A 24,307-nucleotide genomic window follows, 5' to 3' on the forward strand; every position below is an offset into this window, starting at 1 on the left:
ATATACTTTTTCTGCATCAATGAGATGGTCATATAGCTTTTGTTTTTATTTCTATTTATGAAGTGAATCACATTTATTGATTGGAATATGTTGAACCATCCTTGAAATAAACTCATGTGATCATGGTATATTCTCTTTTTGATATGCTGTTAGATTCAATTTGCTCATATTTTGTAGAGAACTTTAATATCTGTGTTCATTAGGGATATCGGTCTGTGTTTCCTTTTTATGTTCTATCCTTTCATGACTTTGATATGAGGGTGATCCTGACTTTGTAGAACAAGTTAGGAAGGATTCCTTGCTCCTTGACCCTTTGGCACAGTTTCAATAGGACTGGTACCAGTCTAATTTGTGTCTGGTAGAATTGAGCTGTGAATCCATGTGGTCCCTGGATTTTTTTTCCGCTGGGAGATTTACTACTGATTCAGCCTCACTATTCACCCTTCGTTTGTTCAGGATTTCTATTTCTTCCCAATTCAAGCGTGGGAGGTTTTATGTTTCCAGGAATTTATATATTTCTTCTAGGTTTTCTGGTTTGAGTATAGAGATGTTCACAGTATTCTCAGATGATCTTTTGTATTTCCATGGTATCACTGGTAATGTCTCCTTTTTCCTGGCTGTGTTTATTTGAATTTTATCTCTTGGATAATAGTATAGATGTCTACCAGCTTTATCTTTTCAAAGAACCAACTTTTCATTAATCCTTTGTGTGTATATGTGCGTGTGTGTGTGTGTGTATAGATATGTCTCTATTTTGTTTAGTTCTGATCTGTTTTTTCTTCTAGCTTTGCATTTATTCTAATTTTTCTAGTTCCTTGAATGAGCTTAGGTTGTTAATTTGTGATTTTGGGAGGGGATTGGCATTTAATTCATAAAATTCCTCTTCCTTCACACAGTGTCTCTTGTCAACTCTCTCTTATATTCTAGTGTTCTTTTCCAGACAATCTAATTGAAGAATGGCTATCTACTTGATATTTTGGGTTCCTTTCAGAGAAAGAGGCATTCCTTAGCTGCATCTAGTTAGGCATTTTGAACCCTGCTATTTCTTGGTTCTTTTAAGGAAAACTTCAAAAATATTGAAAATAGTAAACAGTTTTATGTCACACACATTGTGTTTAGTGTATATAATTTTTACAAACATGTTTAATTTGATAAACTAGAGGCATAGAATTTTTAGTGTGTATTTACATACCAATTTAATGTAAAGCTAATTGCATTTAATTTTGACAGCTGTCTTTCCAGAAGGTAATTAGTACTCATTTCCTTTTTAGAAAATGGATTCTACGTCTGTCTTACCAACATTTTTAGATGTGGATTTGACAATATTACATATTGAATGTCTTCCCAAGGATATCCTGGTGAAATTTCAAGGCAGAAATAATAGTGAATGTGAGTTTGACTACCACATATTGCAGAGGGAAATACAACATATTCCAAAAGTGAAAAATAATGTGGACATTGATGAACTTTGTTTGGTTGAAGAAAGAGTTTCTGGAGAATGGCAAAGAGGAAGAGTTGTGGAAAAGAAAAATGAACTCTATACAGTGCTTCTTATAGATCGTGGAGAGGAACTAAGGGTTGATAGTACGCAAGTTGCTTCAGCATGTGGCAATTTATTTGAGCTACCGCCACGGGTAGTATTTGGTATTTTCGCCAACATACTACCAATTGGCCAAAAATGGTCTCCTAAGGCTTTGAATTATTTTAAGTCATTAGTAGGAATACATGTGAAAGGTTATGTACAAGCTATTTTACCTCTGCAAGTGATTCTTCTTGAAGTACCAAAAGTGATATCCCAGGCTCTTGAGTTACAATTAGGAAGATTTATTGATGGAGATTCATTTCATCTTATTGTGGAAATGTTAAAAGAATTCCCTCAACGAATGCCAGATTTATTACAACATAAAAGACCTGAATTGTCATTAAGGAATAATGATACTTCACTTGATATTCAACATGTTCTGGATAATTTGCAGCCATCTTTGTCAGTAGGAAGTACTGAAAGTATAAAGGTATCATCTGCACTGAGCCCAAGTAAATTTTATTGTCAATTAATTAAATGGATTCCAGAGCTAGAAAACTTGACAGTATGTATGACTTTGCATTACAATATTATCAGTCAAGAAACTAGTCCCACGTGTGATAATTTTGGACTACTTTGTGTTGCCAAAAGGATAAATGGACAGTGGCATAGAGGAATTCTTCAGCAGCTCTTGCCCAATAATCAAGTGAAAATTTGGTTTATGGATTATGGAAGTAGTGAGGCTATACCTTCAATTCATGTAAAGAAACTTAAACAAGATTTTATTTTAGTACCATTATTTTCATTTCCATGTTCTCTTACACATTTGCACAGTCCAGATAAAGATGCAAGAAAGTATCAGCTGAGTGTATTTAAACAAGCCTTGTTAGGACAAACAGTATATGCACACATTGATGAGTTCAATAAGGACGAGCATTTGTATTATGTGACATTACAAAGTCAAGAGTCTACAATTAATTCCAAGTGTCTACTGAAGACTGTAGGCACACAAATACTTTGTTCAGTGTCTGATTCAGAACTCACCAATATCTCTAGTAGGACTGGTGCTTCTGATGTGAACACTTCTGCAGTTAAGAGTTTTATTGGAAACATTGAATGGTCAGTAGACTCGCTAAATAAAAATAATGTTTTCAAAGTCGGATTTCCTATTAAAACTGTAGAAATGGAGACAGAGGCTGCCTATGTAGCTTTTGTAGTTTATGTATTAAACCCATCAAATTTCTGGGTACGCATTAATGACCATCAGAATGAATTTCAAGATCTACTGACAAATATAAACAAATTTTATGATTTATGTGAAAATGATGAAATGATTCTAAGAAAACCTGAACCTGGATTATTTTGTTGTGCTAGATATAGCAAGGATGGACGTTTTTACAGAGGTGTCATCACTGAAATTAATGGTCATAAGATTAATGTTTATTTTTTGGATTATGGGAACACTGATTCCATACCATTTTTCGATGTAAAAATTTTGCTTCCAGAATTTTGTGAATTGCCTGCCTTAGCTATGTGCTGTTCACTTGCACATGCATTTCCTATTGAAGATTTATGGGTGAAGGCTGCAATTGATTATTTTAAAAAAATAGTTTTGAACAAAGCAATTTTACTTCAAGTTATGGCAAAAAGAGATGACAAGTACATTGTAAATATTCAAAGTATTGAAGCCTCAGAAAATATTGATGTTGTCTCTCTTATGTTACAAGCTGGCTATGCAGAGTATTGGGAAGTAGAACCAGAATGTTTAAAAAAATCTGTAAATGGATATTCAATGTTAAATTTGAAATCTAAAAACAAGGTTAATATTAAAAATGTCATCTCTGCCCTTCTTGAAGGACCTAAATCTAAAAAGAACCATTCAAATAAGGAAGAGGAAAATAACTTATCTTTGTCAAAATCCTCAGCTATTAATTTATTAGATTTAACAGATCCTTTTACCTCTGTGGGGAATGCTTCATCATGGTCTTATAAAGAATATATCTTTAAACCAGGAACAGTTCTTGATGTTAAATGTTCTTCTTATTATGGCCCATGTGACTTTTCATGCCAGCTCCGATGTAAATTAGAAGACCTAAAATTGCTGATGGAACAAATTCAGAGTTATTATAGCATTAATTCTGATCCTTATCAGATTGGCCAGATTGCTTGTGTTGCTAAGTATTCCAAAGATGGGAAGTGGTATAGAGCTGCTGTTCTGACTCACATATCTAAAAAAGAAGTTGACATAGTATTTGTTGACTATGGTTACCAGGAAAGAGTTTTGATTAAAGATCTTTGTGGTATTAATCCACATTTTCTTTCTTTAGAAGGTCAAGCGTTCAGGTGTTGTCTTGACCATTTAGTTGAACCCACTAGTTGTAAATTATTGAACTGGACGAGAGAAGCATCTAGAGACTTTGGGAAATTTCTCTCTTCATCTGGAGGGCTATTGACTTGTATTATCCATGCCTTAGTTCTTATAGATCCTAACTGTTTATGTAATTTGGTGGATTTACAATCTTCATTTACCAGTGCAAAAGAATTTCTTATTAATTGTGGCTCTGCTCAGTATACCACATTATCAAAGCCACTTCCATCTTCAGTTAGTCTTTATAGTTACTATTATTCTTCATTTAATATAAACATTGGAAGTGAAGAAGAAGTATATATCTCTCACATATATAGCCCCAAAAAGTTTTATTGCCAGCTTGGTAGAAATAATAAAGACCTAGAGATGATAGAAAAAAAAATCACAGAGATTATTAATATTAAAAGTTGCCCAAAATATGATTCTAAGAAAATGAGATTGTGCATATCTAAGTACATGGAGGATGGCCTCTCATATAGAGGTTTGGCAATGCCAACAGGTTCATCATCTGACTTTCTGGTCTATTTTGTGGACTTTGGAAATAAGCAATTAGTAGAAGAAAACATGTTGTGGGCCATTTCTGATCAGTGTCTAGAGTTGCTGTTTACACCTGTGCAAGCAATTAAGTGTTTTTTGTCAGATATTAGAGATGTAGATATTCCAGCAGAGATCAATAGCTGGTTTGAAGACAGTTTTTTGGGAAAACCATTAAAGGCAGTAATATTGTCCAGGGAGGAAGATGGTCAGCTAGGTATGGAATTGTATGATGGAAATCAACATATAAATCAGAAAATTAAAATGTTACTTCATGCTTACAGAGACAAACATTGTGACCAAGCACACTGTTTAGAAGAGAACCATAAAATACGTGAGAGTAAGAGACTCACTGCTGCTTTGAAAGGCAAAATGGAAAACGACTATCACAATAATATGGTAAATAAATCCAGTCTGGTAACATATTCTGAAAGCAAAATAGATCAATTAATGCATCCCCAAAGTCTTTCGAAACCATCATTTTGTTATAAAATTGAACCTGTGCCAAAAAACAAAGCGAAGAAGTCTTTGAATGATGGACTTAAAAGTGTAAAAATCGTCCCTCGGTATGCACATATTCTTGACGAAACTGGCGTGGCCCAAAAATCAGTAAAAGTTGTATCACAATCTTTTATCAGAGAGTTAAATCAAGCAGCCTCACAAAGCCCTAATAGACCACAAATCAAAGACCTTCCTCAACCCAAAATTTTCTTGAATACCAAAATTAAAGGGTATGTTTCTGATATTAGCAACCCAGCAAGTTTCCATATTCAGCTTGCTGAGAATGAAAATGTAATCGTCAGACTTGCAGATGCCTTAAATGAAAGAAGAGGAAGTAGAGTGAAAGAGAGAAAATCAGCTGAACTTCTGGTTGGGGATCTTGTGGTTGCGGAATACTCTGTTGACAGCGCCATTTACAGAGCAGTTATTAAGAAAATTTTGCCAGAAAATTCTTTTGAAGTGGAATTTATTGACTATGGTAACACTGCAATTGTAAACACATCGAAAATGTATGAACTTAACAGGGAATTTGTAACCATACCTCAGCTGGGAATCCATTCTTTTCTTAGTGGGGTAAAATGGAATGAGCCTGATGAAATATGGGACAGCAAAATGGTCGATTTTTTTGCTTCAAGAGTAAGTAACAAAACAATTTTTTGTGAATTTTTGAAAAAGCATGAGCAGAAATGGGAAGTGAATATAATTTGTGATGAAAAATATGTCATTAATGAACTACTAAAATGGACAGCATGTTCCAAACCAGAGAAGATAGCATTGCAAATACCTCAGATTGTCTCTCAAAAGGTTAGCACTGAAATAAAGAAAGGAAGATCAAATGAATGTGAAGGGTCTGTGATCCTTCAACAATCCTACCAACTAGTTAAGATTCCTTGTGAAGAGTTAAAACCTGGACAGCTTGAAAAAGCTGAAATACTTCATGTTTCACAAAATGGAAGATTTTATGTTAAGTTATCCAGAAACAAAAAAGTTTTATCAGATTTAACATTATTAATTGCCAAAGAAGAAAAAAACTCTTCTCTTTTATCAGTGGAAAATATTGAAAAAGGTTTAGAATGCTTGGCAAAGTCCAAAAAAACTTTGAAGTGGTATCGATCAAAAGTAGAAAAAAAGTACAGTGATCAGCGAGTGCTCGTCTTTTTGGTAGATCGTGGTAGATATGAAATAGTGCCTTTACGTAATACCAAGGAGCTTAGTAAAGAAATCAGAAATATTCCAAGACAAGCTGTGTCTTGTAAGTGGATTTGGTTTGAAAATTCTAGGAACGTGTCATTTGAGTCCATTGTGTGTTCATTCACTCATTTGGAAATAAACATCCTTTTTCTGAAGTATATAGATTCTGTTTGGGAAGTAGAAATTTTAGTAGATAACCTGTTACTTTTGGAATATTTAAATTTGAATACAGTTCTTGTTGAAGAGAACAATCGTAGCTCTTTAGGAATCGCTTTCAATGTTGAATCTAAGATTCCTGTGTCATCATGCTTAATTCGATCATTTACTTGGGCACAGCTCCAAAGTGGTAGACTTTATTCTGGTATTGCCACTGCTATTTCTGATCCATCAGACTTCTGGGTTCAGTTAGAAGATTTCTTTGATACAATGAAGTATCTCTTTATTCTGCTTTCTGATCTCCCAGAAACTTTACAGACTTTACCTCAAGAACTCATAATTCCTGGGTCTAGTTGTTTGTTCAAATATGAATTGGAAGATCAATGGAATAGAGTAGAAATTTGTGAAGTCTCTGATCAGTCTTTACTTCTCATATTGATTGACTATGGATTTTCTTTGTATATACCTTATTCAGATATAATACATCTTAAAGTTGTTCCTGAGGAACTTATGAATTTGCCAAGGCTAAGTTATCCATGTATCTTACATGGTATCCTACCTGCTGAAGGGAAATATTGGAGTGAGGAAGCCAAGAGCTTTTTAAAAGATTTCCTAAGTAAACCAGGTTTAGTTTTTCTGTTCAGGGAGTATAATTTTGAAACAAAACTAAAAGTAGATGTCACTCATGAGAAAAACAATTTGGCAGATGTATTAGTTGCATCAGGTCTTGCAATGTATTCTAAAGATTCAGCTAATTTTGTTGAAATTGTGGCCACGGGACCTGTTAAAACCCAGGGTAAATTACAGAGTAAGCCTATTTGCCCATCATCAGATCAAAATTGTTATAAAGAAGAAAATATAAATTACACATGCACTGAGAAACAAAAGCCAAAAAAGCAGCAATTTATAAAGAGGAAAGATTTCTGTAAGAACCTCTTAAAAAAAATCCGTATTAGTAAAAGATTACATTCTGGAAATTTAACACTGAGAAAGAAAGTTGGTGGCAGACAGCAAAATCCCCAAGGTGTCATTACATTTGATGCGTGTGCAGTGGCTTCATTTTGGGAACTGCCTGATGATTTAAAGAATAACATCAATTGTGTTGAAAATATTTTTGAAAAACTACCCACTGACGGAAGACAGGAACATAATAATACAATGGACTTGAGAATAACAGTAAAAGAGTTGCATGTTACTGAAAAAATTCTATCAGAAGAACACTTTAAAGGTAAGTAGCTCTTTTTAAAAAATAGATTCTTTTCTACTGATTCTATTTTTGATTCTTTAAACATTTTTCATGTATTAAAATTATCCACATTGGAAATACTATATTGCAAGCAAACTTACTAGAAAATCTGAATAAATGGAGAAACTGGGAATGATACTTGGACTATAAAATGATTCTTCCATATCTTATTGGATGGTAGAATGCAGTGAAAGTAGATTTTAAGTACACATGCATGCAAACATGAATGACATTTTACAGATCATTTCAAGGGTTTCATAATACTCCTTAGGGTCATCTATAGTTCTCAGGTTAATAAATACTGCTCTTAATTAGTGAGCTTCCTGGGCTCATTTTGAAGAATCTGTTTTCTGTGACGTATTGTTTCATGTCACATGCAATATACCTTTAGGTTTTTTTAAGTATGCTTCTAGGATATTTCTAAATCAGGTAGACTTAAAAGATAAATTTACTCTAGCATATTTCTTGTTAAATATTTTGGACATCAAATTCTAAAAATATTAAAATTTTAATATCTTACAATAGTGTATGATTTTGCTTGTGCACGTAATTATTTTCTGTATGGATTAGTTACTGAGGAGTTTGTAGCCTAAGAATGTTTTCTAATGAATGTTCTAATATTATAAATTTTATAATATTCCATATTCTGTATTCTACACCTAACTAACCAAATAGGTTACACTCTTTGAGGTGTCTTGTTTTTATTGATGTAATGTTAGCTAGTGTATTATTTGAATTCTTATTTGAATACATTATGGTGAATTGATAAATGCTTTAAAATTGGCCCCCTTTTCCTTATAATTTTTTCATCTTTATGGTAGCAGTGGCTATAACAGTGACAGAAACAGCTACTATATTTTGAATGCTTAATTAAGTTCCAGGCACTATGTTAATAGCTTTATATGTATTACCTTATTAATGTTTATTACCACAACTCTATGAGGTGGGCTGTTATTAAGGTTTAAGTGAGCCTAATAAGTTGTACCCTTTTTGTCCGAATTCTAAACCACTTTTGAAGAAACCATCTCAGAAGGAGAAAGGCAGTTGGAAAACAAATTGCCACACTTATACAAAATAAATCCAAAAACAATATTGATGAATGTAGCTCATATTCCAGGAAAATTGGCTTACCAGTACCAAATCAAGGAATACTTATATTTAAACTTATCTACATAAGGCACAGATAAGAAAACCTTCATACGAGAGTCTATCCATGTAAAACGTATGGCCAGAGGCAGTTCTCTCCAAAAAGAATGGGGGAGAGGCTAATCTAATGTAGGCATTTCTCTTCCCAAGTGACTGAGTTGATTACTCCCCTCCTGGAAGCATGGCAGAGAGATATAAAGAGATTAGGAGCAGTTTGCACACAGAGTTCCCTACTCATAAGTAACTACTTCTGTTGGAAGGAAACATCAGGAATGGGGAAAGAGAAATCTCCTCTAAGGTTACCATTTTATTAATCTCAGGGAAAACTAAATATCTTGACTATGAATTTAAAGCTGATAAAGAAGTAATTGAGTTATTAAACTTGTATCTCTGACTGCTTTTGTTATTTTATACTCCCTTTTGAAAACCTTTGGCCATCGAACCATATGTTTTGACTATTTTTTTTCAAGTAAAAATTTTTTTTTTTATTTTTTTAATATTTTCTTTTTTTATTGTTAAATCATAGCTGTGTACATTAGTGCAATCAAGGGGTACAATGTGCTGGTTTCACATACAATCTGAAATATTTTCATCAATGTTCATGGCATTTTCTTAGTTATTGTGTAAACATTGTATTCTGCATTTAGTAGGTTTCACCTGTACCCATTCTAAGATGCACCATAGATGAGGCCCACCCATTGACCTCCCTCTACCCTGACCTCCCCCTTACCTTCCCCTCCCTTGGCCCTTTCCCCATATTCTTGTGCTATAGTTGGGTTATAGCCTTCATATGAAAGCTATACATTAGCTTCATAGTAGGGCTGAGTACATTGGATACTTTTTCTTCCATTCTTGAGATACTTTGACAAGAAGAATATGTTCCAGTTCCATCCTTGTAAACATGAAAGAGGTAAAGTCTCCATCTTTCTTTAAGGCTGCATAATATTCCATGGTATACATGTACCACAATTTGCTAGTCCATTCGTGGGTCGATGGGCACTTGGGCTTCTTCCATGACTTAGCAATTATGAATTGGGCTGCAATAAACATTCTGGTACAGATGTCTTTGTTTTGTTGTGATTTTTGGTCTTCTGGGTATATACCTAGTAAAGGAATTACAGGATTGAATAGCAGGTCTATTTTTAGGTCCCTAAGTATTTTCCAAACATCCTTCCAAAAGGAACGTATTAGTGTGCATTCCCACCAGCAGTGTAGAAGTGTGCCCTTTTCTCTGCATCCACGCCAACATCTCTGGTTTGGGGATTTTCTTATGTGGGCTACTCTTAGTGGGGTTAGGTGATATCACAAAGTAGTTTTGATTTGCATTTCTCTGATGATTAAGGATGATGAGCATTTTTTCATGTGTTTGTAGATCGTGCATCTGTCTTCTTCAGAGAAGTTTCTCTTCAAGTTCTTTGCCCACCCTGAGAAGGGATCACTTGTTCTTTTCTTGCTAATATGTTTGAGTTCTCTGTGGATTCTGGCTATTAAACCTTTATCAGAGGTATAACCTGCAAATATTTTCTCCCATTCTGAGGGCTGTCTGCTTGCTTTATTTACTATGTTCTTGGCTGTGTAGAAGCTTTTTAGTTTGATCAGGTCCCAATAATGTATTTTTGATACTGCTTCAATTGCCTGGGGAGTCCTCCTCAATTCACCCAGGCCGATTCCTTCAAGAGATTTCCCTGTACTTTCTTCAAGTATTTTTATAGTTTCATGTCTTAAGTTTAAATCTTTTATCCAGTGAGAGTGTTATCTTAGTTAATGGTGAAAGGTGTGTGTCCAGTTTCAATCTTCTACAGGTCGCCAGCCAGTTCACCCAGCACCATTTGTTAAATAGGGAATCTTTTCTCCACTGAATGTTTTTAATTGGCTTGTCAAAGATCAAATAATGGTAAGTAGCTGGATTCATATCTTGGTTCTGTATTCTGTTCCAGACATCTACTTCTGTTTTTGTGCCAGTACCCATGTTGTTTTAATCACTGTCGATTTATAGTGTAGTCTCAGGTCTGGTAGCATGATTCCTCCTGCTTTGTTTTTATTTCTGAGTAATGTGTTGGCGCTTCGAGGTTTTTTCTGGTTCCATATAAAATGAAGTATTATTTTTTCAAGATCTTTAAAATATGACAATGGAGCTTTAATAGGAATTGCATTAAAATTATATATTGCTTTGGGTAGTATAGACATTTTAACAATGTTGATTCTTCCCAGCCATGAGCATGGTATGTTTTTCCATTTGTTAACATCTTCAGCTATTTCTTTTCTTAAAGTTCTCTTTATAGAGATCTTTCATGTCCTTTGTTAGATACTCTCCCAAATATTTCATCTTGTTTGGCACTACTGTGAAAGGAATAGAGTCCTTGACTTTTTTCGGCTTGGAATTGTTGGTATATATAATGGCTACAGATTTATGGGTGTTGATTTTGTAGCCTGAGACATTGCTGTATTCCTTGATCACTTCTAAAAGTTTTGTAGTAGAATCCCTAGTGTTTTCCAGATACATGATCATGTCATCTGCGAAGAGTGAAAGTTTGATCTCTTCTGACCCTATGTGGATATCCTTGATCGCCTTTTCTTCCCTAATTGCAATGGCTAAAACTTCCATTACAATTGCTCTTTAACGTTGAGCAATACATATTGCAATTTAACATTGAGCAATACAAAGAGCAATAGAGACAATGGGCAACCAATCTAAGTGGAAATGATTTCAATTTAACTCCATTCAGTACGATACTGGCTGTGGGTTTGCTGTAGATGGCCTCTGTTAGTTTAAGAAATGTCCCTTCTATACCAATTTTCTGAAGTGTTCTAATCATGAAGGGATGCTGGATATAATCAAAAGCTTTTTCTGCATCAATTGAGAGAATAATATGGTCTTTATTTTTTAGTTTATGTGCTGAATTACATTTATAGATTTACATATATTGAGCCAGCCTTGAGACCCTGGGATAAATCCCACTTGGTCATGGTGTATAATTTTTTTGATGTGTTATTGGATTCTGTTAGGATCTTATTGAGTATTTTAGCATCAATATTCATTAGTAATATTAGCCTATAATTTTCTTTTCTTGTTGGGTCTTTCCCTGGTTTGGGGATCAAGGTGATGTTTGCTTCATAGACCGTGTTGTGTAGTATTCCTTCTTTTTCTATATTTTGGAAGAGGTTTAATAATATAGGTACTAGTTCTTTTTTAAAGGTTTGGTAGAATTCTGATGTAAAACCCTCTGGTCCTGGGCTTTTCTTTTTAGGGAGATTTTGTATAGTTGATGCTATTTCAGAACTTGATACAGACCTGTTCAACATTTCCACTTCATTCTGGCTAAGTCTTGGTAGGTGACATACTTCTAAGTATTGGTTGATTTCTTTCAGATTTTCATATTTCTGAGAGGTTCTTATAATATTCTTTAAGAATTTTTTGAATTTCTGAGGGGTCTGTTATTTCATCTTTACCATTTCTGATTGATGAAATTAAAGATTTTACTCTTTTTTTCCTGGTTAGGTTGGCCAAAGGTTTATCTATTTTATTGACTATTTCAAAAAACCAACTTTTGGATTTATTGATCTGTTGTATAATTTTGTTTTCAATTTCATTTAATTCTGCTCTGATTTTGTTTATTTCTTTTCTGCTGTGTTTGGGGTTGGAGTGTTCTTCCTTCTCCAGTTGCTTGAGATGTCCCATTAAGTTATTAACTGCCTCTCTTTCCATTTTCTTGAGGAAGGCTTGCAGTGCTATAAATTTCCCTCTTAGGACTTCCTTTGCAGTATCCCTGAGGTTCTGATAATTCGTATCTTCATTGTTTTGTTCCAAAAATTTGGTGATTTCCTTCTTAATCTCGTCTATAACCCATCTATCCTTCAGCATAAGGTTATTTAGCTTCCATGTTTTTGTATGGGTATGGAGATTCCTGTTATTGAGTTCAACTTTTATTCCATGATGGTCTGAGAAGATGCAAGGAATAATTTGTATTTTTTTAAATTTGCTGAGGTTAGATTTGTGGCCTAGGATGTGGTTGATTTTGGAGTATGTTCCATGGGCTGATGAGAGGAATGTGTATTCACTTTTGTTGGGATGAAATGTTCTGTAGAAGTCTGTTAAGTCCAGATGTTGAATGGTTAAGTTTAAATCTAAATTTCTTTGCTTAGCTTCTTTTTGGAGGATCTATCCAGCACTGCTAAAGGGGTGTTAAAATCTCCAGCTATCATGGAACTGGAGGATATCAAGTTGCTCATGTCTGTTAGAGTTTCTCTTATAAACTGAGGTGCGCTCTGTTTGGGTGCATAAATATTAATAATTGAAATCTCATATTGAGTATTACCTTTAACAAATATGAAGTGTCCATCCTTATCCTTCCTTATTTTTTAAAGGTAATACTATTGCATCTGTGAATAGGATTGCAACGCTTGCTTTTTTTCTGCTTTTCATTTGCCTGGAGTATAGATGACTATCCCTTCACCTTGTGTCTTTATTTGTCTTTTAATGTAAGATGCGATTCTTGTATGCAGCAGATATCTGGCTTGAGTTTTTGTATCCAGTCAGCCAACCTGTGCCTCTTTAGAGCACAATTTAAACCATTCACATTGAGAATATTGGTAAGCCTTTCGAGAGTCCGGTGGACATTTTTAATCCTTTTGCGACTGTGGAAGTTGGAATTTGATCAAAATTTTCTGGGTGGGTTTACTTTTGTGGTAGAGGATTACACTGGTCTTTATGGAGGATAGGTCTGAGAATATCCTGAAGAGCTGGTTTAGTTATGGCAAATTTCTTCAACACATGAATGTCATTAAAGTACTTAATTTCTCCATCATAAATGAAACTCAGTTTAACTGGGTACAGGATCCTGGGTTGAAAGTTATTTTGTTTTAGGAGATGAAAAGTCGATCACCATCTTCTTCTAGCTTGAAAGCTTTCAGCAGAGAAATCTGCAGTTATTTTAATATTCTTCCCTTTGTAGATAATGGTTTTCTTTCATCCGGCTGCTTTCAGAATTTTCTCCTTCATATTAACTTTAGGGAAATTGATTATGATGTGTCTGGGGGATGTCTTATTCAGGTTGAGTTGTGCTGGAGTTCTGAAACTGTCTGCTATCTGAATTTCAGAATCTCTTGGCATGTCTGGAAAGTTCTTTTATAATCTTATGGAGAAGAGAGTCTGTGCCTTGTGATGCCACTTCATCGCTTTTGGGGAATCCCTATGAGATGAATATTGATTTTCTTAGAATTATCCCGGAGCTCTCTGAGAGAGTGATCTGTTTTTGCCCTCCATTTCTCTTCCTCTTTGAGAGTTTGGGAGCATTCGAAAGCTTTGTCTTCAATGTCAGAAATCCTTTCTTTTGCTTGCTCCATTCTGTTACTGAGGGATTTTACTGTGTTTTTCAGATCTTTGAGGGCTGCAACTTTCTTGTCTCAATGTGTCAAAATCTTTGGTCATTTGGTCTTTGAATTAATTGAATTCTTTTTATTTTATTTTATTTTATTTTATTATTTTTTTTTTTTGTAGAGCCAGAGTCTCACTTTATGGCCCTCGGTAGAGTGCCGTAGCCTCACACAGCTTACAGCAACCTCCAACTCCTGGGCTTAAGCAATTCTCTTGCCTCAGCCTCCCGAGTAGCTGGGACTACAGGCGCCCGCCACAACGCCCGGCTATTTTTTGGTTGCATTTTGGCTGGGGTCGGGTTTGAACCCGCCACCCTCGGTATATGGGGCCGGCGCCTTACCGACTGAGCCACAGGCGCTGCCCGAATTAATTGAATTCTTGAGACATCTTTTGGGTTACTGCTTGGAATTATAATTCGATCTTATTTGATATCCAGATCCTGAATTAGATTTCTGACATCTCAGCTATTTGTTTGTGCATGGGATCTTGTGCCATGTCTGCCCCATTGATCCTTGGGGCAGTTGATATACTCTGATTATTCATATTGCCAGTGTATTTCCGTTGATTTCCTCTCATGATTTTTTTTTTTTCACTGTTGCTTCTGGCCATCCTCGGAGTTGGGGAGGTGTCTCTCCAAGATTAGACCCCAGCAGGATCACTCTATTGTTGCTGGATCTTTGTAGGGAGTGACCCCGTGTGGCTCCTTTGGGGCTGCCCCCGCCAGGGAGTTCTGGTTGTGGAAGCAGCTCCGGGGAGTGACACACTCGGATCCAGCAACAGTGTGGGGGGTGGGGTGGGGGGGTGGGTGGTGGTGGTGGTGGGGGGTGGTGCACATGGTTCTGGGAGTTCCTGGCACCCAGTGACTTTGGCACAGAGGGCCCAAGGCTCCAGCAGTTTCTGGCCAGGAGAAGGACTGCACACAGAGGCAGGGAGGGCTCCGGAGGGCACGCGGCTATCAGAGTCCCTGGCCAGACCATTGGGCCTGTGTGGAGGCCGGGAGGGTATAGAAGGGAGGACATGAGGTTGCGTGGCTCCTGGAGTTCCTAATTAGGGTGTGCAGAGGCCCAGTGGGTGTGGGTCATGGGTCACGGGGGGTGGGTTGCAGCACGGCTCGTATGGAAGTCCAGGCAGGTGCGGGTGGCGGGTCGCAGTGCAGCTCTTATGGAGGTACGGGCGGGCACTGATCGTCGGTTGCCGCGCAGCTCTTACGGAGGTCTGGCTGCCCTTTGTACTCCACTGGCTTCAGTCTTGAATGGTAGTATAGATTTTCCAGATGTTTGAATGTGTGAATAAAGTTTCCTTTTTAGTAGAACTAGAAAAGAAAACCTTCAAGGAGTTGGCTTTGTTTTGAAGTGATGTGTTTCAGAGTCAGGAGAGCTGGTCTGAGATCTCAGAGGCGCACAGCTGTATTTTCTGCAGCCTTCCAAATCTGTGAACTGTTTTGGTGTTTTTGGACTTGGCACTCAGTTGAACTGCCTTGGGGAGAGCTTGAGCAGGAGTATAGAGAACTTTGGGCATTTTCTAGGTCCCCATACAGCCGCTGAGCCTGACAGAGCTGATAGTGTTCGGCTGTGGGCCGCAGGGAGCCATTGTGACATTTTGACTCTTTGTAATACCTTTTGTTCCTTTACCTGTGTGTGTACCTACCTACTTTGTTTTTTTACATCAAATTCTTTAAGATCCCACCTTGGGCCCCTACTTTTATTTCCTGGCACTGGTAGCATATAATGAATTACTAAGTGAGTTAAAGTGAAAGTAACTATTGTAAAAGCCATTAGAAAACCAAACAAATTATACTTAAAAATTAAAAATTTTGAAGTCCTATTTAAGGAAGAAATCATAACTTTGTGGCAAATACAAGAAACATTTCATGGATTAAGAATATATATTTGCTATAATCATAGCTTTAAAACAAAACAAGAAAACAATAGAAAAAATGGATTTTATTGCCTTTACTATGCAAACTCATACCCCCTCTGTTTCTCTTCTGTTATTGCCTGTAGGTATTCTTAGTCTAGGGCAAAGTGGTATTGTAGTTCCTCTTGATTGAAGACATCAGTATTTTAAACTCTTGTCTGTTTAAGTATAGAAATGGGGCTTAAATGCAGTGCTTCTCAATCTTGGTTTTGCATTAGATATCTGGGTTCCTTTCTCTATTTTTTTTCTTGATCTCTCTTACAGACATTTTTTTTTTTTAATTGCTCAGGGGATGTGACCTCATCATTGGTATTTTTAAGATTTCTACATGATACTAATGTGCTGCTAAGGTTGAAGGGAATTTCCTGGGTTATTTTGTGAGAGAAAATGATTTTGGACTTTGTGTGAAAACTCTTTAGACTCCATTCCTTCCATATTTGGAGTCCAGACTATGCTTATAATGAGTCATAGTAATTCTAAGCTCATCTTAAATCAGATGAAATATAATAGTAAAAATATCATGTTAGAGAGGCTCCATGTCAGGGATGTCCACCCTCCAGCCTACAGCCTGTGTGCAGGTTATTTGAGGGCTGTTTTATTTTTTTTTTGTGGTGTGGGATACCCAAAAAGTATGCCCAGACCTTTTCTTTCATTTATCAACTGTCATTGGTTGTGTGTATTTAATGTGAAGCGCAAGGCAACTCTCCTTCTTCCAATGTGTGGCAGAAAAGAACAAAGGTTGGACACTCCTGCATAATGCATTTATTTTATCTTGCCCTCAGGTATACTAATCATAGAAGTCGCTGCCCTTTAAATTTAGAAAATTGACTTATTTTCCCATAGTTTCAGCCTATTTACACATACCAGTATTTAAATATTCAAAGTAATTGTTTTTGTTTTCAAACTATTTTCTGCAGAACAAAAATTGCTAGTCTTTTTTTCAGGATGTTCTTTCATGTTTTTTTCATTGTTTCTTTGTGTGCTTGTTCCTGCCTGGAAGTTCTTGTATAGATCATTATGAGAACTAGAGACTGAAATAGATGTGGGTTTTTTTTTGTTGTTGTTGTTATTGTTTGGTTGGTTTTTTAGTACAGAAGTATTTGATCATTGTTTGGTAATGAAGCAATCCTTGATGGTAATATGTGCCTACCCTCCTACAGTTGTTTATTTAAACAGAAGACCTCTTTGGAAGAAATATGGAATGGCAACTCAGTTTTAGAGAAGAGTTCTTTTTTGATATTTTAAGTATGATGTAATATCAAGACATCCAGAGGGGATTGGCTGACATATGAAATGCTAGCTTAAAATCTGAGACAACACCTAATGTATAATACAGATTTATGCATCACTTGAATTGGGTGGTAATTAAAACTGGGCATTGAGGCCAGACTTTGAGTTTGAAATACTTTATTCATAGTTTTACAATTAATAAGAGAAATTTTTTTTATCACTTTTGTACCTCATTTTCATCACGTGTAAAATGGAGATCATAATACTAACTGCCTTATTGGCTGGTTGTGAATAAGAAGTTAAGACATGCAAAGCATTTTCAGTAGTGCCTGGTATATAATATTATAAATGCTTACTGTTAGAAATCTTACTAATCCTAATAAAGCTATATTTGCTTTGAAAGTAGTTTGATAAAATAGTTAAAACAATTTCTGATGCTGCTATGCAAGAAATTGAAATATTTAGAGTGAGATACACACATTTAGTGTAATGGTCACATTCATGACTAAACTTCTGTTCTGAAGGTAGGATTTATGTGTAAGAGATGATGATAGGTCCAAAGAACAGAATGGGTTATGTATTATGTTTTCCATTGTGAATATATATTGCTGAATTAAGATGTTTTTAGTTGACATATAATTATACATATAGTATGTGCCATAGTACGTTATAATTATGTATTTGTGTCCAATTTTGTTCCTCCTTGTGTATTTTAGGAATTAAGTGAAAAAGAAATCTAATAGTAGAAATTTAAAAAGTAAGTCTCAAATAACTCTAGTGAGACTCATGCTTTAGAAAGTATATTAGAACATACTCATTTTTTAATTTTTGTTTTTCAGTAGAGGGAGATGAAAGCTCAGATTGCTTATATATCAGTTTGACAACAAATGACACATAAGATAGTAATTACTACCTTGGTTTAGATGCTGCATCTAGAATAAAATGGTAAGCATAGGACAACAACTTCCAATATTAAAGCATGTTAAACTCATCTGGATTGTTTGAATTATTTCCCCAGGAGACAGTGTTAGAATGCTGCAGAAATTTTCTGTATTATAGAATGTGAGCCTTTGATTTCAAAAAGATTACTTATGAAATGTGGCTTGTCAACATGGAGTATCTTGAAAATATTTTGATGAAGTCTTCTTTGTCTGATTTCAGAAGGAACAGATGATCATGTTATTACTATCTTCTGACATTTTTCAGGTGTCTTTCCTGACTAGAACCTTTGTTTCAGTTGCTGTTGCACTGTTGTTAGTATATGTGGAATTTATGCAATACAACCATATCCCTGGAAAACAATAGGAGCATGTAGGAATGACATTTAGTAAAAGGTTATGGACAAGAGGTCAGACTTAACACCCTCTTTCTCTGTGTTTGGCTTATAACATTGTATTTTTCTGTCTTTCATTTTATTTTATAGCTACTGTCTGGGGAAGAGAAAAAGCAATATTTTGTCATTGTATTTACTATTGAATCAATTTATTTTCTAAGTAAACATTAAGCCAGTTCACAGTATTGTTGCGGTGGAAAAATAGAATCACAAACTCATATAAATGCACTCATTAGTTAGCATAACCCAGATAATTCTGAATTTAAAGGATATTTGGGAAAACTTAGAAAATTCAATTATATCAATATCTGTATGTTTATGTGTTCTTTTTGGATTGGGAAATAATTTCCAGAAGTACTGTTATGAATATATGTGAGTTTGAATTTAGTATCCCCATAGTTAAAGTTTACTCAGTACTTGGAAACTTCATGTATCTTTTTTATGAACAAGTTAATCTCTAGCTTGTGGTTATTTTAGAACAGAGAACTTAACATTTACTCTTAGTAGTCTAAACTCTTTGAATACTTTTGTGTCATTCGCTTTTCCTCAAGCCCTGCAAGTTCTTGAAGATTAATTTCCACAATTACCAAGAGCGTTTCCCTTGGAAAATAATCCATTTTACACAACTTATGTAGTTGTTGTATCTAACACTGGAGTTCTCTTGTTGTCTTGTTACCATAAAATATTACAGAGTTAACAATTTTTGTTTGTTAAAGGAATGAACGTGAATACCAATATTAAAATTATGCTGAGATAACTTTTGGGATGGGTTACCAATACTGAGTCAGGAAAGACCTCATTTGCCTTTAGTCTTACAGAATCCTCCTAACTTTATTCATGTCTTGAAGTATAGTATTTTGGGGAAAGGATTAAAAACATACAAATTAGAACATTTATTTTTAGCATTGAAATTATTAAATACTGTAAAAAATGTTTTCACAAGTCTATTTTAGTCAATTCCTAACTGATTTTTTTTCTATTTAAATAGAACTCCAATAAAGTAGCTGAAGATATGTCTAAAATTAGGTTGCCGTAAAATAGTATTTAGTTTAAAACTATTTTAACGTTTTTATTTTGAAGTTTTTTTTTTTTTTTAACTCTCCATTAACTATCTTATTACACCATAAAATTACAGTATGGAAAATGTATACTAATAGTGGGCTTTCATTTGGAATTTCAAATAAAAACAAAAAGCAGCATATTTATCTTAGGATTTATATTTTCTTAGGATTAAGTTTTAATATATTTTATAGATAATAGTCAATATTAGAATTCTTTTGTCTACCCTAAAACACTGTTAATTTAATATAAAGTTAGTAGGATATGTTATCTTATAAATTCTGGCAACAGATCTTTTATTAAAAACTTGGAGAACAGTAGAACATTACATTTTTATGTATTTTGGAGCTTAGGATTGTTAATTATACCCTTTATGTTTTATTTTTTTTCTAATTTTTCTCTATATAGAATTTTCAAAGTCATGTGAAAATAGCTTTCAGTATGGAAAAAAGAATAATTCATTAGAAAGAGTGAAGATTGATATTTTTAAAAGAATATTCACATATCATGTATTTTTTCAAGGATCTATACTGTTATGAAATAAAACATATCTAAATCTGTTAAATGAAGACTGATTACCTAGATATTTGTATTTTCCTACCATATAACCATTTGATTTTACGTTCTTCTACATGAGTTACTTGGTTGGTTAAATGTCAGTCTCTGATTTTATCTGTGTATCTTGACTTAATGTTAATATAACTGTTTCTGATTTTTAGAGGGTCCTTGAACTCTAGTATTTAAAAATACTTATGATATTGTTGCTAGCTTTAATTTGTGTATATCTAAGGGAAATCTTTTTTGTTTTGCAAATTGAATATTTTTGAGTTAAAACTTTTCTCAATAAAATATTTTCAGTATGCATCTTCGAAGTCTGAAAGTACATGTGTATTTTAAAAGGGTAATAGTAACATTAAAAGGCTAATATAAATTATAGTGATGAAATATTAAACTCATCTTAAATTTTCCTTTTAACCAAAGATAGTTTTTACTCACTTTACTCATGATGTTCTTATCTTTTACAATTGAGTGGAAAAAAATACTCAATACACATTTTCTGCTTAAATGTCTTCCATCTTTCAAAATATGAGTCCTTTTAAATTCTTTATCCTTTCACTTTAAAAGAAATTCTGAATTTTTGAAAATTACAAATTTCTTTAATTTTTAAATTTATTTGGTCTGTAGTTTGGGTGCTAAAATTACCTCAACATCTTTCAAAAATCTCTAGCATCCAGTTTAATTTTTGTTCTTTTATAATATAACCTGAGAATATTAAGGTTTCTAATATTTGTTCCTCTTTGGTTATAATCATTAACAGCTATGGACTCTTAAGTAATGGCTTTGTTTTGTTTGCTTTTCTCATAATTTCTTATTAATCATTAAGTGATCAATTGTTGACCCACACTACTGTTCCTATTGCTTTTATGTAGACAACCTGAATGCTCAGTTAACTCCCAGGATGTTTCCACTGTAGTGGGGATCAAACTACAAACTCTTCGAAGCACTTTGTTACCAGGGTGTCTTCTGTGCTCTCAAACTCTTAACAGCGCCACTGCATGGCAGCCCAGTGTTGGCTTAGGACCCAAGGGGAGTTAATCACCCCAGCCTCTAGGCTTTACTCTCTGTGGCTCTGCTCACTGTGAAACCCAAATTTCATCTACCATACAGCTTTGAACTTTGACCTCTGCATCCATAATTCAGCAAAACTGTTGCTTCATGCTTGGTCTTCACTTCCCAAACTAGGGTCCAAATAATTTCCCTAGGGAGAGAGGTTGGGTGAAGAAGGCATTTTCTTGGGGGTGTCTAATTTCTCAAGGATTCAGCTCTTCATGGTTTGCTTTTCAATGCCTGCAATCTTATGCTGTAATGGTTTGTGTTCAGTTGTTGTATAATAGGGGGATAAGTCCAATATTAGCTAGTCACATGGCCCAAACCAGAATTTGCTGGTTTTCTATTAACTTTTCCACTGGACGTGGAAGCACTTGGAGGTAATCTAGGCAATAACCTGGGTTATGAGTACATTATTCTCTGCCCTCTTGTGCATTCTTTGTACTCAGTATAAGTCAGATGAAACATCAAAACCAGTATAGTATCTGTCTTTTTGCCTTTTAGCTCAGTAACATGAGGAGCCTGAAGTAGGCAGATAAGTTTCAGATTTCAGTTCAATAGAATTTATTTATTTATTTTGGTTTGCCTGATAGAAGCATTCTTCCTTAGTGAATCAAGACTTTTAAACCAACAAACCCAGAACTGGAAAGATGGGAAGCATAACATTTTTCTGCTGGTGATAGGATTTTCTGTAACTACTAAAAGGGCATCCCTTAATTGGACTGTAAGACATCCATGTTGGGGTCATTTCACTGAATCTTAGAGAACTTGCTCTAAATCAGATCTGAACATTTTCTTTGTCGCTAGTTATTGGGAATCCTAAGAGACTAGGTAGGTAATGAGAGGGAAGGCAGTGCAGGAGCAGTAGATGCCAAGTGGAGGGCATTTGTATGTATAGCATCTGTGCCTGCAGGACCTGTCCAATCTAGTCTCATATACAATATTTCCAACCTGATGGAGTGCCGCTGTGCTTACCCAGCTGTGACTTCATGAGTCAAATACTTATTTTGTAATGGGTGGCTCAGATTATATGACAAATTGGTGTTCCACAGTCAAGTGGTTCAAGTATTTTTCCCACGGCAGAGACATTATGATAAAATATCGGAAAGTTCCCTTGAGGAAGGCAGGAAGGAACACTTTTTACAGAATCTTTCAGCTGTTTGGCAGGGCCTTTTTTCCAGTGGACTCAGTCATCTGCAGTCAGGCTATTTTGAGTCAGTGAACTCATTCAGTTCTGGAGATGGGATGAGGGCAGTGACTACATTCTAGTGACTAAGTCAGTCCCCAGGCTTTGAGGTTTTTTTCTTCTGTAGCTCAAATAAAACTTTAGTTGACTTCCCTCTATTTCAGTTCTAGGAATGTCGTGATTGATTAATCACTGCCCCAGATTTCTCTGGGTGAAACCACTTTAATTGCTGCTCTTTCTTCCCCTTGTAGTAGTCACATGTGCCTGCCTCTTGGTTTCTGCCACTTTGGGATCCGATCATTCTTCATGATTATGGGGAGCCCAGTTTAAGCACATCATTTTTCACTATCATTCCTGGTATACAGATAATAGTCACTAGAGTCTTTACACATATTTCTCAAAGCCATTGTGAAAGGACTATTTTCTGGATTCTCCCAGGGGAACACAGGGAATGGGTGAGCAGGTCACATATAATAAATACACTTGTACTCTTATCTTCCCATAAGCTGTGGATTTCTTTTCTGTAAGGGATTTTCACAATTTGACATGTATCAGATCTCCTTGTTAGGAATTTTAATTTCTAACAATCTGATGATGTGAATGCAGCTGATATGGGGACTACACTTGAAACACACTTTTCTACATACCAAATTGTTGAGCATCATGGCTTTAATGTAGGATGCTATGTACATGTACACATTTAACTCAGCCAACTGAGCAAGGCCTTAGAACCACTCTGAGCTACTTAATATAAAACATTATAGCAATTACATAAAATCAGGTAATTGAAAGTGCTCACAAATATATCAATGCACACAGCTATGATTTAATTAAAAAAATTATAAAAAAAGAAAGTGCTCACAGGCTCTATAGCAGTGTTTTTCACCCTTTTTTGAACCTATAGTTAAACTTTCACAGTACTCTTAAATACATAATGTGTTTTGGACTGCTTTTGAAAACAATTAATGGTCTTTAAAAGTTTTTGTGGCAAGCCAGTTGAAAGTCCCTGGTTTGTAGGATATAGAGTATGTGATGCTTTATCAATAAAGGTGAAGGATACAGCACAGCTGGAGAAAGCGCAGCAAGCAGGAGAGGCTTTGCTCAGGTACCGTGACATTCATATGTAGATGGCGAGCCATCAGAACACCTGTGAGATCCTGGGGCTCAGGGATGTGTCACATGCAACATGCACATCTCAGGAAGGGTCCCCAATTTTTAAAAAAGTTTTATATTTTGTTTCAATGATGTAAAAATAGTTTTTTTTTAAGTTTTATTATACCTTTTGCATAATAAAGTTTTGTTCTCTGTGGGAGATACTCCTCAAACATCTGTTTTGTCCACTCATCTTGAGTGATGGGACTAGAAAAGATAATTGGTACTTCTTCATGGGCTGAAGGAAAACCTTCGCGTTGACAACAGCACTTGATCTTCTTTACCATTTATGTCTTGGTAAACTGATGTAAAGAATTTTATATTTCAGGAATGACCAAGCACTTTCTCTTGCCCTCATCCTCCCTTCAAAGAGTATAGAGGAGTGATGCTGCGTGAGCTCTGAGGCTGCATCACACGTGGCTCTCTGCCTTTGCTTTGCTCACGGGGCGGAGGGGAGAGATACTTGTGCTCATGCTGAGCTGCTATGGAGGAAGCCTAACTCCTCTGGAGTTGCCATGCTGTGAAAAACCCCAAACACAGGGACAGCATTTTTAGGCACTTTTTGATAGTTTCAGTCTGTGAGGCTTGTGGAGCCAAGTAAAGCCAACTTGTTTGTCCTTTCCAAATTTCTGCCTCGTAGAATCTATGAGCATAATGTCTTTTTTTTTTTCTTTTTTGGCTACTAAGTTTTAGAATAAATTGTTATGTAGACATAACAAACAGATTTGGGTACCAGAAATGAGATGCTGCCGTAACTTTTGTACTGAGCCCTGGGCAGAAACTG

General features: G+C 35.3%; 1 protein-coding gene across 1 annotated transcript in view; it reads left to right on the forward strand.

Moving 5' to 3' along the window:
• The first annotated feature begins 1,274 nt into the window (after nt 1–1,274).
• TDRD15 (tudor domain containing 15) overlaps nt 1,275–24,307 on the forward strand; it is a 29,283-nt gene continuing 6,250 nt past the window's right edge. The window contains exon 1 of the mRNA XM_053589313.1: nt 1,275–7,500. Coding sequence (XP_053445288.1) covers nt 1,275–7,500 — 6,226 coding nt within the window. The remainder of the gene's footprint in view (nt 7,501–24,307) is intronic.

Source organism: Nycticebus coucang, chromosome 4 (genome assembly GCF_027406575.1).
Source record: "Nycticebus coucang isolate mNycCou1 chromosome 4, mNycCou1.pri, whole genome shotgun sequence".
NCBI lineage: Eukaryota > Metazoa > Chordata > Mammalia > Primates > Lorisidae > Nycticebus > Nycticebus coucang.